The 19,762-nt window shown below is 43.9% G+C and overlaps 1 protein-coding gene across 1 annotated transcript in view; it reads left to right on the top strand.

The window, feature by feature from the left end:
• The window catches only part of LOC124253545 (mitogen-activated protein kinase kinase kinase 4-like), a 51,975-nt gene that overhangs the window by 21,432 nt on the left and 10,781 nt on the right, over positions 1–19,762 (top strand). The window contains 16 exon segments of the mRNA XM_046687348.1: positions 367–540; positions 542–625; positions 1,799–1,957; positions 2,368–2,525; positions 3,089–3,250; positions 4,271–4,370; positions 4,821–4,904; positions 11,010–11,294; positions 12,039–12,188; positions 12,880–13,041; positions 13,805–13,938; positions 14,843–14,924; positions 16,327–16,402; positions 16,878–17,060; positions 17,826–18,023; positions 18,604–18,674. Of these exon segments, the coding sequence (XP_046543304.1) occupies positions 367–540; positions 542–625; positions 1,799–1,957; positions 2,368–2,525; positions 3,089–3,250; positions 4,271–4,370; positions 4,821–4,904; positions 11,010–11,294; positions 12,039–12,188; positions 12,880–13,041; positions 13,805–13,938; positions 14,843–14,924; positions 16,327–16,402; positions 16,878–17,060; positions 17,826–18,023; positions 18,604–18,674 (2,262 nt within the window).

Raw genomic sequence — 19,762 nt, 5'->3', positions numbered from 1 at the left:
AAGTTAAATTGTTTCAATTCAGGTGTAATGTGTTTTAAATAATATCTCTGATAAAACGCCCAATTGGTGCTGTAATAAAGAAGTAAATTTGATTTTTTATAATTGTGTGAAGAAAAAAAAAGAAAGTCTGTTCAAGGGGAGATAATTAACAAAAGTTGTCTCCCCTTAATCTAGTCAACAGTTATTATGTTTCAATTCAGGCGTAATGTATTTCAAATAATATCTCTGATATATCACCCAGATGGTGCTATAATAAAGAAATAAGTTTGAGTTTTTCATAATTGTATGAAAATTATCTGATAAAGGGGAGATAATTCAACAAATGTTGTCTCCCCTTATTACCTTTTGCCTAATATCCTGCTTCAGTCCCCCAGTGCTGGTGACCTGGCATCTTCCCCCTCCCTCGTCCTGCTCCCAGATGTGAAGGACAACATATTCTACCGCAGCACCAGTTTGTCGGAGCATGGTGCTTGGAGCCAAGAGTTCATCAAGATGGGTCTGCCCTCTTTCCGACCCAGCTACTTGTTCCTGGTTCGAATCCCCGCTGGATGTCATCCATGAGTGTCTTCGGTTAAGACTGGAACATCGGCCCTTGGGAGACCCTTCCTTTCTCAGTGTCAGGCAGGTCAGTATGTCTTTGAAGAAAAGGGTACAGTGGGGAAGCCTACTGGTTAAAGCGTTCGCTTGCCACGGTGAAGACCTGGGTTCAATTCCCCACATGGGTACAATATGTGATGCCCATTTTGATGTCGCCTGCTGTGATATTGCTGGAATATTGCTAAACATGGCATAAATGGCACATTTGAGAAAATAGAATGTATATTTGTTATGACAGATTGGATAAGTTATACAACTTGAGTATTTGTTTTGGATTAGATGTGGAGGAATAGTGATTTCTTTTGCCATTTAATTACTGAAGGATTCATTGGCATATTTGTATATTATAGTATAATGCTAATGTTTTGCTTCATCAGACCGATAGATATTGCTCAGTTTTGTTCAACAACCAACTACCCGTGAATGTCCGGGTTAGAATATTGATCTTCAGTAACCCATGCTTGTCGTAAGAGGCGACTAACGGGATCGGGGGTCAGGCTCGCTGACTTGGTTGACACATGTCATCGGTTTCCAATTGTGCAGTTTGATGCTCATGCTGTTGATCACTGGATTGTCTGGTCGAGACTCGATTATTTACAGACCGCCGCCATATAGCTGGAATATTGCTGAGTGTGGCGTAAAACTAAGCTCACTCACTCACTTCAACAACCAACAAACAAACCATCTGTGCTGTGGACTAGTTTCACGTGTTCCCTATCAATTACATAGAATGTTGCCTGTTGATAGACTATTGAATGTTTACATTATTGGTGAAGTACAAGTACATTAATATATGATGTTTATATTCCTAAGTTTGTTTCTTGTTTAACACCGCACTCCAGCAATATTCCAGCCATATGACAGCAGTTTGTAAATGAAGCTATGGATTTGAGGCTGACAAACCATTGATTATTATGAAAGCTAATCTGTGATTTCTCTATGAATTTGAGGCTGACAAACCATTGATTATCATGAAAGCTAATCTGTGATTTCTCTATGAATTTGAGGCTGACAAACCATTGATTATCATGAAAGCTAATCTGTGATTTCTCTATGAATTTGAGGCTGACAAACCATTGATTATCATGAAAGCCAATCTGTGATTTCTCTATGAATTTGAGGCTGACAAACCATTGATTATGATGAAATCTAATCTGACCCCACTATCTTGCACTGAGTGACACCCTGTAATCTCCTGCAGCTGATCCGGGAGTGCAAGGAGGTGCTGAAAGGGGCAGTGCTGGTCAAGCAGTACTACCAGCACATGGTGGCCTCAGTCATGTGGGACGACAACGAGGCTGAGGAAAAGTTTGCCACTGACCTGGAACAGTTCGATAACGACATGAAGGCAATGCTGGATGTACGTATGTCGATGGAGGAGTATTGAGACTGTACCTATGATATTGCTGCCTATGGACTGCGATTTTCATTCCCCACTTGGCCTCTTTTTAAGACCAGTTTTTCAGAGCCTATGCTATTACAACATATTTTTAAAAAAATTGAAAAATTTGATCAAAAGGGTTTTGTTTTCAATTACTGTCACATTCCTTTTTATGGTAGAATGATTTTGGATTTGATGAGAAGGTGACAGAATTCATAATACAGTAATGACATGTCACACAATGTTAAATTTCATGTTTGATATTCCGCAATATCTAAAAACCCAACACTCATTTGTACAAAGTTGAAGATGAGCAAGATGAGCAAGCTATACAGGGTATGTAATTTAGATTTCACTTCAGTTTTATTGTGGAATCTTGTTCTGGGCAGGATTACTTCAAGTATCTGCAGAGTTGGATCAGTGCACTACAGTCTCTGCCTGAAGCATCGCGGAGTCTGAAAAATGCACTGGAGGAGGAGTGGATGTTCACCAAGTACATCTGTCCCCACGTCATCGGAGGGGAGGCAGAAGCGGGCAAGAAGTTCAGGTAGGGATGTCGTCATATATCATGATATTGATGGATGGTAAGGTTTGTAATGAAGATACTGTATTAATACCAACTGAACCCTTGAAGATCCGGGTTAGAATTGGTCTTCAGCAACCCATACCTGTTGTAAGAGGAGACTAAGGGTTAAAATTGGTCTTCAGCAACCCATACCTGTTGTAAGAGGAGAGGTCAGACTTGCTGACTACGTTGACACATGGTATTGCATCCCAGTTGCATATATATCGATGCTCATGCAGCTGATCACTGGATTGTCTGGTCCAGACTCGATTATTTACAGACCAGCGCCATTTGGCTTGAATATTGCTGAATGCGGCATTTAACATCAAACAAACTGATGAATATTGCCAGTAAATCAAGAATTCACTGCCAATTCACAAACATTTAAATACACTAATGATCTAGACATGATTGTTAACATGCTATATGTTGATTATTTACCGGCACACTGGCATGATTCATGATTTAACTACTGTCACATATTAGGAAACATAATCAGAGTTCTTTTGAGTAGCATGAATTGATTTGTCCTGATTGGTCCCCAGCACCATGGTTCTCAGTTTGCTGCTGAATATTGCTGACTTCCTGGAGAACGGCATCGATGACTGTACATCTGACCTGTACGACCTGACGGCCTACGGCAGTGACCAGGAGTGCTCGGACGACTCAACCACCACGTCCAACAAGGAATGGGTTTCCGACTACAGGTAGTTGCTCTTTGTTCAGTTAAAGCTACAGCTCGAATCTTTGTGAGTGAGTGAGTTTAGTCTTATGCGGATTTTCACAATATTCCAGCAATATCACAGTGGGGGACACCAGAAATGGGTTTCACACATTGTACCCATGTGGGGAATCGAAGCCAGGTCTTCAGCGTGAAGAGTGAATGCTTTAACCACAAGGCTATCCCACCGCCCCTCTAATGTTTGTGATTTTAAGAGGAAAAGAGTGCACTGCTCCATATAAACCCACACAGGTTCCTATAAACATGAATGAAACTGTAAAAGGTTAATTAAGTCTTGTAGTCCTTGTCAAATCAAAGGATAGGAAACATCAGGTATGAAACACCCATCTACTGTCAAGTTGGGTAAGGAAAGAGAAGCTGTGTTATGCCCTTGAGCATGTTGAACCTTTTACACAGTCTCCATTCTCAGTCTGAATGATGATATTTTAAAAAAGTGTCATTGAAATCAGATATTTAACTGAATCAATTTACAATGCTGAGCTCATAAAAGCGAATACATTATTCAGCCATGCAGGAAGCAGGGTTGGAAATAACCCATTGCCCAACGCCCCAGTCCAGTGCTTTTTTCTGTTGGGCTAGCAAATTTGTATGTCACGCTGTATCGGTGTCAAGTTGACTTTCCAATGTTAATTTTGTTGTTTATTTAAAAAACAACAAGAAAAACGGCCAGTATAGTGGAAAAATTATCAGGCAAGTGATTTTACATGTGCCACTGTACCGGAGTACATTAGCAATTTTAGTTATTTCCACCCCTGAGGAAGTGTATTAAAACAGTTATCTCCCTTTGATGGAATAAGCTAAGTGTGATATAGTGTATCGTCTTTAACAAAGACGTGAACATACACCACACCTAACCATCCAGTTTGCAGTATAGTAAATAGCTAATGTGCAAGCTTGCATTTTCTTTCCCAAATCAGTAGGACAAATTATGCTGATTATGATTGAGACATGATACAAAACACCTGACTTTTTCACTTCCATCCAGGCATACCATCCAGCACACGTGTAGGAACTTCAAGATACTCTTTCATGAGGCTCGGGAGAGAGCATCAAAGGCCCTGGGTTTTGCTAAAATGTTAAGAAAGGTAAGCAGTCCATCAACATTCAGTGTCTTGCTCTACCTGTTTAGGGATATTTCTGCTGCTTTCTAGTATTTGGTTGAAGTGTACAGAGACTGTGTTTTCTCTCAAGTATGTTTTTTCATACGGCTGATTGTTTTTGATACTGACTTCTTTTATGATCCAGAACTGAGTGTCAAGTATTCAGTAGTAAAGTGTTTCGCTTTGTCTTGACCAGTTGAATATTTCTAAATAGCCTGTTACCTGTGTTACCTACAAATGAACATAATCAGTTGGTATGAAGATAGTAGTACTACTCTAGAAAACTGTGAATGTTTTACCATAAGCTCTGTATGAAAATAATTACAAAATTATGATAGAATCATTTAGGGATATATATAATGCATTACCATTTTGAGTTTGAATTACTTATGGCCACTAATATTTTTTATATGCTGATGTTTTGTTTTATTCAAGGACCTTGAGATTGCATCAGATTTCAACATCTCCGTGACAACTAGAGAAATCCTGGATAAGCTGGAAGAAAAGAATCATGTCAGGGTAGGTCCTCGTGGCATATCTATGGAGAAAAAACATGTCACATCATGGCATGTTGCTAAATTTGTGTCTCGTGATCGAGGTTGCTACTAGCGGTGTTATGATTAATTGAAATAATCGAAGATTGGTCGCAGTGACCAAATGACCAAGCAATCGATCCCATTTTCTCATAATCGAAACAAAAAGATTGTGGAGCTACTGTTTTAGTGTTGGAAACACTTGATGATGGAACATATCTTAGAAGTTGTGTGGGCCTGAAAACGTGTTTATTCTTTTTCAGAGAGATCGTCCTTGGGGTACATATATGCATTTTCTGTGGTTGAAAATGTCCTGTGACTGTTGTATCAATGTTTTAATAAAAATAGCCACGGTAGCGTGTTGCTTTTCCGGGGAAGTTGCCATGGCGGGAAGTTTAGCGTGCCACGGGTTGTCATATTATGCTATTAACCAAGTATATCTTCCCGTGGTCGCTTTCACTTAATTTTCAATGTTTTGTACATGTATATTTATGCTGCTGGTTCCTCTGTTAGCTACATAAGCACGCTGATAAGCTCGAGCAAGTGCTTGTGCTGCCTTGAAAGGTGGGACATAACCCTGATGTCTGTGAGCTTTGTATGGCCTTTTCTCCCCGGCCCAGAAGCGAAGGGCCAGCAGATTTCGGTTCTACAAGGAATTGCAAGAGGTGGCAGGGGAACTTACCCAGGAGGTCCCCTGCCTAAAGCCAAAAAGTCCAAACCGACTAAAAAACCTAAGTCGCATAAGTCGCCTCACCAGTCATCCCACAGTTGTTTTGATATGTCACTAATAACCCAATTATTCCAGCAGCATCTGGACTCCGTGAAGTTCCTTGTTCGTGAGTCCATTGGAAGTCTCTGTCAGGAGTTCCTCGCCCACTCTGAGCAGGGGACCGAGAGTCCGGGGATGGGATCGCCGAGCCCTGCTCGATCCCTTAGCCTGGAGGTGTCTGTCGATCCTTTGCCTTTGGCTTCGGGTCCAGACGCCTCGGCTATCCCGGAGGGGGAGGGTTCGCTCCCAGTCCCCCTCTCGGTGCTGGCGCAGGGTCCGTTGAGGATTCCTGGGGTTCCGTTCCCTGCGCCGCCCCGCCCCATGAGAGCGGAGGAGTCGGTTCTGCCCGGTCTTCCTCCCGTGTCTCGGGACCGGGGTTCGAGTGGTGTGTCGGTTGCCGGAGCGGGGAGTTCCTTCGGCTCTTCCCTTCCCTCGGTGTCTGGGGCTCGGCCTCCCACCGGGTCGGGGTTCGGATCCTCTTCACGAGGAGACCTGGATTCTGACTCGGGCTCGGGTGCCGAGTCTATGGACGTTGGGGAGGTCGAGGAGCCGGAGGGCACTTTCCGCTTCTTGTTGGCTCTCCGGGGAGGTCACGCAGCGTATTGCCGTAGTATATTCCCCAAGCCGCGGTACCAACCTGTCACTTTCAGGACTCAGCTGAGTTCCGCTTGCCTGCGAGGCGTTTGCCCCTAGGCAACCCTCGCAGACACTGCCCAGATCTTGCCTTCCCTGGGACAGGGCGTGATGGATCCCCTCCTGGTTGGGACACGCCTCAGATTCGATTTACCCGAACTCGCTAAGAGGTACCAGCTTAGGGACGATTCTCCTCTGTTCTTTGTGCCGGTGGTTGACGCAGTCTCGTGTTCGCCCGGGTCGCCCTCGAGGGAGGCTTCCCAGCTTCCTCTGTCACAGCCCTGGCTGCCAAGCAAGGCGCTTTAGTTCCACCGTTTGCTCTTGCTGGCGGCGCACCCTACAGCAGGCTTACCGGACTTATGAGGAAGTCCATCGGAATGCCATGCAGCAGGTGTGGGGTGGTGATCCATGAGGCCTACCTTTCCTCTATCTCAAGGTCGGCTCTGGAGGCTGAAGGGAGCACTGGGGACATGTCCCCAAGATGTTGTTCTGCTTCGCCAGTTGTCCAAAGTGCAGGCCCACCTAGTGCACTCCACTCTTTGTGGTCTCGCGGGCGCTCACGGTGATGTGCACAGTCATGGGGATGCGCCAAGCTGTGGCTGTCTACATCCCGCTACTCGGCAGCTTACACAGCAGACCTTGCTAGCCCCACGCTCCAGCTATGAAGCGACGTTGTTTCCGGGGCTCAGCAGGTCATTCGGGAGGCTGCCAGAGGTACCTCCTTCAAGGACTCTAAGGTCTTGTTGGAGCATCCGGCTGGGCTTCGCCCGGGCGTCCCAGTAGCTGCTTCTCCTCCGGGTGCAGCCTACATCCGAAGCCCGCCAGCTGGCTTCGGACGCTGGGAAGGGTAGAAGGAGGAGCCGCCCCGCCAAAGGTAAGGGCAAGGAGCAGTCCTCTTCGCCTGGCTCCCATCAGCCTTTTCGTGGTCGCGGGAGGTCTGCTCCGACCTCCCGGCAGAAACTGCAGGCTGTCGCCGTAGGGGTCCGTCCCCAGTCAGTTCACCTCCGAGGGACCACTCACGCCCTCTCTTACCACACGTCCCAGTTGGGGCCAGCCTCTCTCTATTCCTGCCGGAGTTGGAGAAGGCTACCAGCAACACTTCCTAGGTGCTTTCCACCGCCAGTGTCGGGCCATCAGCCACTGTGGAAGCGAGGCCTGCCAGAATTCACTTGTTTTTCTCGGGCGCGGGTTCCAAACTCACAAGGATCTTGTCTCCCATTCGGGGTCACCAGAGTACGGGAGATGGTGTCTTTGTTCCCAGCCCCCACCAGCAGACTTGGCTCCGCCTCTACTGGGGTCATATGGTGCAACTATCTCTGTAGTGTGGCGGCGCTGAGGATGTGCCCTATACAGCAAGCTTTGGCGAAGTCTGTGGGCTCACTCGGAGGATCTGGAGCAGTGTCTCACAGTCCCCGGTGGTTGTCTCCTCACCTTCAGTGGTGGACCAATGTTTTAATCTCTCCAAGGGGTCCTTTGAAATCCCGGCCCAGCTCTTACAGTTCAAACTGGATGCGTCCCTCATGGGCTGGGGTGTGTTCTGGGCAGTCGGTCAATGTCCAAACTCTGGTCCGAGCCGAAGCCCGCCTTCACATCAACGCCTTTGGAACTGAGAGCTGTGCGGTTGGTTTTCAAGCTTCCGGAGCATGTTCAGGGCCAGGTGGTTCGCCTTCAGTTGGACAACCGTGCGGCCATGACGCATCCTGAAGCAAGGCGCATGTGTCCCTAGCGCCCTTCGGAGGCGTGGGAATTTCTCCTCTGGTGCTACCAGTGCGACTGTCAGGTGCTTCCTGTTTATCTCCCCGGGTTGGAGAACATCGCGAGCAGACGCTCTCTCTTGCCGGATCCTGGCCCCTCACGAGTGGATGCTCGACCGGCAGATATGTCGGAGTTATCTCCCAGTTGTACAGGATCGCTCCAGGTGGATCTGTTTGCGTCCCGCGCGGACGAATCAGATACCCATGTTCTGCTCTCGAATACGGACCAGAGGGCGCTTGGCTTCCGACGCCTTCCTGCTGGATTGGACGGGCAAAAGTGCTCTGGAAGCATGCCTGCCGCTACCACTCATTCCCCGGTCCTCTCCCAGCTGTCCACCCAGCCAGCTTGGCTACTTGTGCTACTGGCACCTTCATGGCTGTCAGAGAGCTGGTTTCCGGTAATTCTCAGGTTTCTGGCTCAGCCTCAGCCTCCTGTTCTATTACCTTTGCGACCGGACATTCTCATTTAGAACGGTAGTGCCATACCCCAATCCAAGGATTCAGTGGGTGGCTTGGCCTCTGTCAGATCTCTAGCCTCGGGAAGCACGCTGAATTCCTGCAGCAGTTGCAGACACAATTCTGGCTTCAGTGAGGGATTAAATTCGAAACATTCAATATGGGATAGGTGGTCCCGCTATGCCGCTGGTGTTCAGATAAAGGGGATTGCAGATCCCTTTTCTGCAGATTTAGTCCGAGTATTGGAGTTTTGCAAGCTTGTTTGGAAGAAGGCCTGGCGGCTTGGCAATTGTGCCGACCATGTCGTGGCTACTTTCACCACTATTTCCACTTTTCACAAGGCTGTCGATGGTGGCGGTAACTTCTGGGGAGGGTCGGCACTTACATCTTCTGCAGCCCGCTTGTGCTGGATCGTGTCAGATCGGATTCGGAAGGTCCATCACGCTCAGTGACAGCTCCTAACCAGCCCCAGCCTTCCACATCGGGGACGAGTCAATTGTGCTAGATTGTCTCTCAAGGTCTATATCAAAACGCAGGGGATCCGCAACACATCTGTTCTGCTGTTAGGGATCCGTGCAAACAGACCCTGTCTCGCTGGCTTGTTTCCCATCTGTTATCAGCTGTTAGGGTGGTGGTCAGGAATGCATGCACTGCCCATTGAAGAGATGCTCTGCCGCCATGGCGAGCAATCAGGGCACTATCCTGATCACATTCACGTGATCTGGCTTTGTTTCAGTGGACAGTGTTTCAATCTTCTGGTTTAGTTGACACTTTTTCAATTGTGTTTTATTGATATGTCCGCTGTTGTGTGATCTAACTCCTTTCAATTCTCTCCAGAGATTATGGTCGGTTGTGAGTGATTTTTCCCCCCACGGTGCTCTCTAATAGATCATGATGTGGATGGGGTTGTTTTTCGTGACTTCTTAGCATCTATTATGCTTAACCTACGAGGTCGGATCTCAGTACCTATCCTCCTCCTGTCGGGTTACCCTCCCATCATGCCTCGCAGGATGCTTCGGGACACATGGACAGGTGAGTGATTGTTGGCGCCTGTTACATTCTTCCCTAACGATCGCTATTCATGTGTACTTTGACAGAATTCCCTCCTCCCTGGCCTCCGGTCTTTGGGAGTCTGAGTTTATGCATATATGTACCCCAAGGACGATCTCTCTGAAAAAGAATTAAACAAACCTGCAGAGGTTTTCAATTCTTTGAAGAGGATCGTCCTTGGGGTAGGTCCGCCCGCCTCCCCGCAATTCTGTTCACTGATTTATTCAGCAGAAGGAATGATGATACGGGCCTAGGTGCTTACCTGGTTGGCTGCGCATGCATAGCAGGGAGGTAACTCCACGTGGTGGGGGCCGTATAATAGATAAAAAGATTTTTATTTATTGTACAATATTTTTATTAAAACATTGATAAAACTGTCACATGACATTTTCAGCCGCAGAAAATGCATATATGTACCCCAAGGACGACTCTCTTCAAAGAATTGGAAACCTCTGCAGGTTTAGTTAAATTCTTACAAAACTCACTTCTCTTACTGAAAAGTCATGACTGAATATTTCATGAAGACTCTGGGAAGTTTATGTTTGTGATAAAGTAGCAAGTTGCATCTTCACACTGGATGTGAATTTACAAATGCAATTTGCGCAGTAAAACAATAAACAGAGAACTACATGTTTTTGTCTTTATACTTATCTGCAATATAACCTGAAAAGGAAAATCTGACAAAGGACGCTAACTAATTTTTTTTCAATGATTGCTAGTTGGTAATGAACCAATCATCAATTGTGAGATTGCAGCCAATTCCCAACACTAGTTGCTACAGTAGACAAGACAAGACAATCGTTTATTGTATTTTAGGCCACCGGCCCTTATACAAGCGAGTTACATACATTAAGACATGGTTAACTGTAAGTGCTCGTTACGACGAATAAATGCATATTTAACATAGAGAGCTAGATTGCGTAGGGTGAATTCATTATTAGTTGTTAATAAACTGGTAAAAGCTATCAGTGGTGGTTCCGACAGATAACGTTCTGGGATATACATGTAACGTAAATCTTTATAAAATGGACAGTCAAGGGTAAAATGTAGTTCATCTTCTACTGAAAAATTACATAAAGGACAAGATCTTTCAGATTTTGGGATGGACAGTTTTCTGCCTCTATTTACCATTAAGTCCAACAAACCTATCCTATATTTGACAAATATATTTCTGTTAGACTTAAAAGTAAGTTTAGATAAATACAGTTCAGGTTGTAATAGGTTTTTAAATGTTCTATATAATTCGTAACGAGAGCTACTTTCTAGAGTGAAATGCCATTCCTGATGAAACATATTTACCGCTCGATCACGAAATTCTTTTAAAAACATAAAGACATCGCCCACACCCTGGCTTATCCATATAAACCCATATCCATGAGAAAACAACAGTATTGACCTCATCAGTGATATCAGTGCTTGTACACTACAGGTGATCGCGCCTCTGAGCTCTGGGTACATGATGTTCATCCCACGCGAGATCATGAGCAACACCCGCCTCATCCTACAGCTGCTCAACGTCACCTGTGGTCGGGAGGAGAGTACAGCCAAGCAGTGGACAGACGAGGATGGTCAGTGTCTCGTCAACGAGGGCTACCTCCTCATGCTGCGGTGTAAGGGCGGCATTGACCAAGTGCCTCAATGTCCACTGTGGTCTGGGGAGAAAGTCCATATGGAGCTCACGGCGGAGACTGCTATTGCTCTGTCTCATATTGAGGTGAGTGAAAACAGAATCTGCCAGTATAGTTTTAGGGTTAGACAGACTGATGATACTAGTATACTAGTTTTTACATGGTATAATTTGACAGGGTCTCCTGAGCTTGTTCATAGAATGTTGCACAGCTCAGGAAGGAAACAAATTAATCTTTAATGATGCAAATTGTATACCAGGGATTCAGATTTATCTGTCAGTGGAATGAATAGACTTACAGTTATTCTTCTTTTATCCCATTTACACTTTAAGAAAATTTAGAAAAAAGTCTCTAGATTTGGAGAATCTAAAAAATATACACTATGTGACATAATCCATTGGTGAGAAGCATTAGTTCAAACCAGCTTTTGGCAAAATGTCAGATAAATATGTCTACTAATTTGGAACAAAGTATAGTGTCTTGTGTCTAAAACGAAGTTTTATCTAAATATGATTTAGAATATTGGTCACTGTCTTTTCCCCTCATGTGCAAATGACCTGTTGCATTAGGGATAATTAATATCAAACAAATGCTTGGAATGTTCAAATAAAGGTTGAAGCATTGGTCCGACACTGGCCATGTCTTTTTGCCTCACAAAAGGTGCAGTCATCCTTTCATTGTGATATGTGAGAGGTCAGCTTACATGCTGGTACAAATGACTACTGACTAAAAACTGAAACTATCATCAGACGCTTCATGAATTACTAATGCGTCAAGTTAAGTGTAAGGGTTATTGTGATGCTTCTTGTAAAAAGTGGCTGATATTTCAGGTGGAGTCTCTGTTGTTGGTGGTTATTCACTCGTCACAGCTGTCCAGTCAGAGGAAGGAGTTCAACTACAAGATGGGAGACACGATCAGTTTGGTCAATGAACAGACATCCTGCCATCAGTCTATAGCAGAGTCCCTCGCTTCTCTCAAGGTTAGAAGAATAACATCAATGATAAAAATAAATCTGTTTATTATGCACCAGAATCCATTCACAGAATGAATACTCATGGTGTTACATTCTTAATACCGTGAGGATGTGCTGGCAATGTGAGTGTTAAGTTCATTGCGCCTAACAGGCAGCATGGCTGTATGATCCCCAGGGAGTTGATAAAGTATCTGAAAGTACGATTATGTCCTATGACCGGGGATAGTAATGTACGTAGCGCCGTGAGCAGGCAATGTGCCTGGATATGAGTGCCATATAAGCGGACTATTACTATTACTTTTCTTAATACCCTGGACAGTGAGTCAGTGCACACCCGGTTTCATTCCCAGCAGCCTGGGGAGTATACACCCCAAACTGGCTTGTGAGACATTACAAGGTTGATGGTCACTGGTGGGTTGCCATTCTCTGCTGAGTGAACGGAGGCTTATTCCAAACAATGTCCTATGATTTTGCTAGAATGTTTCTAAATGAGGCTGATATGAAAGTCACCTTTCTAAAAGTCTCCTCCACTCCTTGCTAGCTAGCTAGCTAGCTTGCTCACTCACTCACTCACTCACTCACTCACTCACTCACTCACTCACTCACTCACTCACTCACTCACTCGATACCCCAACACACACACATACACACATAGCCAATATGTTGAGTAAGTAAGTTGAGTCTCTGTCTGTTGCAGGAAACAGCCATAAAGATGCGGGAGAAAGTGGCCACAGCCATAAGCCAGGTGGACGAGAAACTCAACTTTGACGACATTGCCAAGCTGGAGGACAGCGAGAAGAATCACATCCTTAAACTATACAGAGAGACAATGTTGCAGTGTTACAACTTTGGGTTTGAGGTGAGTCAAGCTGGGTAGTAGGAGGCAGACATTCCTATACCGTATATAACCGTAGAGATAGTCCGACCCCATAGATAAGGTGACCCCCAAACTTGACCTTTAGAATCAGTGTCAAAATGGTATGTTTCGTACATAAGCCGATCCCCCGCGATGGGGTCCTAATCGCGGCAAACACTGACCACAGACAAGTGGCAGTTACCAATAATCCTTGCAAATAATACAATGCCCAGCCAAAACAACTTACAACTTAAAAGGTAAATAATCTTGTCTAGTGATGTTTAATTGCAAATTTGACGTCTTTACTGACAAAGTTGTCTTCAGTTGTTTGTTCACGCGTAGTGATACGATGTTGTTTTCTTTCCCCTGGAAAAACATTTGACGAAAGCGTAACCCATAGATAAGCTGACCCCCTTCTACAGACTGCTTTTTGGGGGTCCTCAAAATTCGGCTTATCTACGGTAATATACGGTATATATAGTACCGTACATGAATTTTGGGAAGTTTTGATTATTTGTTTGATGTTTTACCCCACACTCCGCAGTATTCAAGCAGTGTGACAACAGTTTGTAGAGAACCCAGTGATTGATGTAGTGAGCATGATTTACACATTTCGGATATGATGACTTGTGTTAACTAGATCAGCAGGTCACCGGTAAAGTAAGTCACCTACAGCAGCAAGCATAGGTTGCTCTTAGGTTTTAGCCACTATTGTTTATATTGAAAGTATGCATTGTAAAAGAGGACCTGTGCTTTTTGTGTGCAGTATTACAAGGAGGTTTCCCGTCTTGTGTCTGGGGATCAGAGGCAGAGACTAGGAAGAGGACTTGTCAAGTTTGCCAAATCTTGGATGAAGTTTGTGTCAGAAAAATGTGAAAGGGGCAGAGGAATGAGACCCAGGTGACGTATTACTAGATTATTCTATCAGATGTAGGTGCCTGGGAGATGTGTTGTGAGCATATTCTGTCAGTTGAGGGTAACCTAGTGGGTTAGGCGTTTGCTCGTCATGCTGAAGTTCTGGGTTCCATTCCCCACATGGGTACTATGTGTGAAGCCGAATTTCTGGTGTCCCCCGCCCTGCTATTGCTGGAATATTGCTAAAAGCGTGTAAAACTAAAACTCACTCACTCTTAAATTACAACAAACAGTGACTCCATACAATGGCTGATGTTTTCATGCATTAGTATTGACCAGTTTGCAGGGATGAGAATTTTCTTCGGATCCGCGGAATTCCGTGAATTTCATAAGGCCAAGGGTCATTTTTGTGAATCGACTAAATCTGTTGATAAAGTTTTAGTGGGGATGGGGTTGCTGTGTTCATGATTTCAGTTTTCAGTTGATTTCAGTTCATTTCTGAGCCAGTTTTAAAGGTCTAAAATGCCTAAATATCAGGAGCTTCATGTCCCCCCAACGGGCACTGCCCTGGACCCGCTAGTTTTCAGCGTTTTTCTCAAAACTTCATTCTCATCCCTGAATTTGGGTTGTGTACTATATATAATGTTGTTTCTCACACAAATGATGACATTCACCATCCAATCAGTGTTATGCATGTTTATCTCACATTCATTCATTTTAAATATGTGTTGAAATTTCCCAAGATATGGCAGATTCTGCTGTATGGAGGTAAAATACTAAGTATATATTTAGAAATTTGCATATTCTTGTCTTCATGTTCTATGGTAATAGAAACAGTTGACAAGGAAATGAGAGAGCTTTCTGTTTTGAACTTTGGTGTAGAGTAAGAGGAATTTCATCATGTTACATTTGATGACATTGTACATCAGTTGAGAATCATCTTCTCCAGGTGGGCCAATCAAGGCCTCGATTTCCTCACAGTGGCGTGTGAACCCAAGGTCCTGGCTTGTTTGTCGGAGGAGGAATTTCAGGTATGTCTGTATATCTGACTAAACAAATATACACTCAATCTTGGTCATTTCCAACCTCGATAATCTCCAGGGTATACATTACGATCACTCTTCACTATACCCTGGATGCATCCACGTCTTGGCCTGATAATTATATTACCTCCCTTTGCTGGCTCTGCATTCTCACAGTAGCCAATCAGCTAAGCCCCCGTTACATCCGAGCTTGCCAGTGTCAACAAAGATAGCGGTCCCAGTCGCGAAGGTTTGTTCACAGTGACATTTAGATTTTTGGGGAAATCATACAGACAAATTGACAGATCTGAAACTTTAAAAAATATATGAAAGAACTCCTTCTACCTCTTTCAGAGTACCTCTGCATCAATTGTGTTGCCAAGTTTAAACGGCTAGATAATTTAAGAAGCGAAAGTGAGTTGTGATTGGTTCGCTCAACTTCCCAGCGTAGACACCTGATTGGATAAAAAGCCAGCAAAGGGAGGTAATAAAATCATCGGGCCAACCCGTGGATGAATCCAGGGTATAGTGAAGAGTGATCGTAACATATACCCTGGAGATTATCGAGGATGGGTCATTTATACAATATACATATGTGAAGCAGATTTTGTTGACATGTTAAAGAATCAAGCATTTCATACACATACTCAAGGACATGTGAGTGTGTTTCAAGTGTAGTGTTTGAAAATGTTTGAAACTAAGATATGCTTCACATTCTGGTTGTTGAAGTATATGAGCAGAGCTTTTTTTTTTTTAATTCTTTTTATTCATTTCAGGAGGTGTACATTGCAAGGTGGAATGAAAATTGATATAAAAGCATTTACAATATCGTACAACACAGGAGATATACGTTTCATTACAATGACATACTGTAGGTTCTCTAAGAATTGAATTAATCTATTTGGCCACTTTTTGTAAAATTTAGCGATCCTGTTGTTTTTCCTGGCTATGTATCTTTCAACTATTATAATATCCTGTAGTATCTTCATGAATTCTGCTATATGTAAAAGTTTATTATTAATACTAGAAGTTAATATAAATTTTTACCAGCCAGTATAATGTTGTTGATAAAATCATAGCCAGAATTAAATCCCAACAGGACTGTAAAATTTGTGAGTACTAAATCAATATTAAGAATGTTTCTAAGAAACACTCTTAAATCATTCCAAAACGTGAGCAGAGTTATATCCCTTGGGGGGTCAGGATCTGACTGTTATCAGTTTTGCCATTTTTATGATGCTTTCTCATCAAAAATGGACGACGACTACATGCTGCGTCATTCAGTTAAAATCCCATGACATAACTAAAATACTATTCACAGGTTTGTTAAAACTAAACTCACTCGCATATCACATGTACAACATATCTTGCGTCAGTTTGATATATGGTAATAGTCCGAATCTTATTTCAGGAGCTGAAGAAAAACATCAATGACTGTATCACCCACGTTATAGGCTCAGCAGACAAGGGAGGACATTGGCCTCATGGTAAGCTGCCCTTTGTGTCTGGGATCATCTCAGGGAAGAGTCAGATGTATGGCAACTTACTCAGTCTCCTGCCTATAGAAAGTATACTCTCGAATGTTAAATGTCTTACATTTGACCACTTTCTAAATTATTTCCTGCATAATGTGTAATCTCAAATATAAATGGCAAGGTCTGTGATCTAGACTACCAGTTGTCTGACTTCCATATTTTGTAGAAGACGCGGTGGCAAGGGGGTTAGGCGGCTGACTTTGTGTGCTGGGGATAAGATGCCTGACTCTGAGGGTGTGAGTTCGAATCCCAGATGGGACTCAACCCAACAAAAGTACAAGAATCTGTACTTTACTGAGAAAGTGTAATCCCAAATATAACATATGTTACATTGGGTACTTTTGAGTTATAAATTAAGTCAGCCTCTAATTGATGAAGCCATAAAAAAAAGATATATTTTTATATTATATTTGAAAATTCTTTGCAGGTAAATCAGGTGTAGAGGGCAACTTCCGTCACCACATGCAGAGATTTCCATCGTGTCCGGAACCGTCCCTCAGCCAGAAGATGGTGCGCTCCAACTCCAGTAAATCCACCATGAGTGAAGGGATCCCACATGTCTCCGGCCTGTCCACGCCCTCCACACCCAGTCCCAACATCTTGGATTCATGTATGTACACAAGTAATTCAACTCCACTCAACAATATTCCAGCTACACTGTATAAGATGGCAGCTTGTCTTGGGACAACCTCTTCCCCTCAGACAGATTTTCACATTGTTTCACATTTTCCTTCCTGACAGTTAACCGTACAGTTAACATATTTAAATGGGAAATATTTAAACTTATCTCACGTAATGTACTTTCTCCTGTTCTGTTGACTGTGGAGTGGAAACGACCTCAAACTAAGTTTTCAGCCTCTTGTAACACCTTGCCAGAACACACACATGCTCCATCTATTGTTGTAGGCAGTCACTGGAAACTCATGCATATAGTGTGTCTTCTTCCGGTTGACCGCGTAACTCTTAAGTAACGTCATTTTCTTCCTTGTCCCCAACAGGTGCAGACGAATGTGTTCAAGAATCTTAATGAATGGACTGCTCTGCAGTCATACTTTGAAAGCATAATTATTTAAGTCCCTCACTCAGCTTCTGTATACATGTATGTGAATTTAAGCGTGAGGGAGTTTTCGTTTTACGTTGCTTTTAGCAATATTCCAGTATTATCACAGCAGGGGGACACCAGAAATGGGCTTCACACCTTGTACCCATGTGGGGAATCAAACCCGGTTCTTCGGCGTGACAAGTGTACGCTTTAACCAGTAGACTACCCCATCGCCCCATTTCAGGATTGGATATGTTCTCCAATCTCCCATTGTAAATCCCTGTTATTTTTGCTCATGGATGTTTGGGTAAATGTCTGTTAACTATGCTGCAGCCGCTCAGTGTGAGTCTCTGACCAACTTGACGAGGAAAGACCGCATCAAACTTGGGTGTCGCCGCCTGGAGGAGGAACGTAATCAGAAGATGCGGGACAAGAGGATGATTGGCCGGACCACGTCACGTCAGAGTGAGATTGACTACCACATCAACGTCAGGAGAGTCAACTTCAGGTGGCAGAGAGGAAACAAGATAGGTGAGCTGCAGTAGGCTTTTAAGTCAGGATTATATATTGTCATTTAGAATTTGGCTGATGTGGTTGATGTATGCCATTGTATCATAACTGCAAAATCAACGCTTATGATTTCAATCACTTAACTATAACTTAAATAAGGCTGACTGCGGTGCTATGAAACAGACGACCAAATCAATCAAGGCACAATAAAATGTCTCTACAAGAAAATTCATCTCAAATCAATGATGCCCACAAAATGTCACATTCCCCCCAAAATATGATTGTTGAAGTCTTGCAATAATAGTTTAAAGTATTTTTGCAAATTACAATTAAGTTTGGTTGATCAGGTTCATAGTTGAAGATACATTGTGTGGTTCAGGAAGCTTATTTGCCAGAGCCCAGTCCACAAAGCGATGATAAGACTATGTCAAGAAATGTAAACTATTAAAATATGCAGCAAGTGGTTGGGACCAAAACCCAGATGTTGTATCTGTCAGTTTGTTATTCATGTAGTTTAATGTATCAGAGGTCACCTTAGCGTTAAAATCACTTCATGGAACAGGGCCCTGATATGAGACATACATGACACTGTGTGTTCTAGGTGAGGGTCAGTTCGGGAAGGTGTACACAGCTGTCAACATGGACACAGGAGAACTGATGGCACTGAAGGAGGTGAGTCACAGAACATGGACCCCCATAGCGATTCTGAGTTAGAGCAGGTCCAAACATCCCATGATGGTCGTCCTAGACCACTGACTGTGGCGATTAAGAGTTAGAGCAGGTCACAAACTTCCTTTGATGGTCCTAGACCACTGACTGTGTGGCGATTAAGAGTTAGAGCAGGTCACAAACATCCTTTGATGGTCCTAGACCACTGACTGTGTGGCGATTAAGAGTTAGAGCAGGTCACAAACATCCTTTGATGGTCCTAGACCACTGACTGTGTGGCGATTAAAAGTTAGAGCAGGTCACAAACATCCCATGATGATGGTCGCCCACTAGACCACTGACCGGGCGATTAAGAGTTAGAGCAGGTCACAAACATCCTGGATGGTCCTTAAGACCGTTAGAGCAGGTCACAAGAGCATCACAAACATCCCATGATGGTCCCTAGACCACTGACCGTGTGGCGATTAAGAGTTAGAGCAGGTCACAAACATCCCATGATGGTCGTCCTAGACCACTGACCGTGTGGCGATTAAGAGTTAGAGCAGGTCACAAACATCCCATGATGGTCGTCCTAGACCACTGACCGTGTGGCGATTAAGAGTTAGAGCAGGTCACAAACATCCTTTGATGGTCCTAGACCACTGACTGTGTGGCGATTAAGAGTTAGAGCAGGTCACAAACATCCTTTGATGGTCCTAGACCACTGACCGTGTGGCGATTAAGAGTTAGAGCAGGTCACAAACATCCTTTGATGGTCCTAGACCACTGACCGTGTGGCGATTAAGAGTTAGAGCAGGTCACAAACATCCCATGATGGTCGTCCTAGACCACTGACCGTGTGGCGATTAAGAGTTAGAGCAGGTCACAAACATCCTTTGATGGTCCTAGACCACTGACTGTGTGGCGATTAAGAGTTAGAGCAGGTCACAAACATTCTTTGATGGTTCTAGACCACTGACCGTGTGGCGTTTCCGAGTAGAGTATCTAATAAATATCCTATGCTATTTGTTCCAGAGCTAGGCTGGTCAGGCTCAGTGACTTGGCTGTCATAGTATTGCAATTTAAAAAAACCCATTATGAGTATAGGTTTA

The sequence above is a fragment of the Haliotis rubra genome, unplaced genomic scaffold, assembly GCF_003918875.1.
Source record: "Haliotis rubra isolate DU_JTF1 unplaced genomic scaffold, ASM391887v1 Scf544, whole genome shotgun sequence".
NCBI lineage: Eukaryota > Metazoa > Mollusca > Gastropoda > Lepetellida > Haliotidae > Haliotis > Haliotis rubra.
Note: the sequence above shows the minus strand (reverse complement) of the source record. Positions and strands in the feature narration are given on the sequence as shown.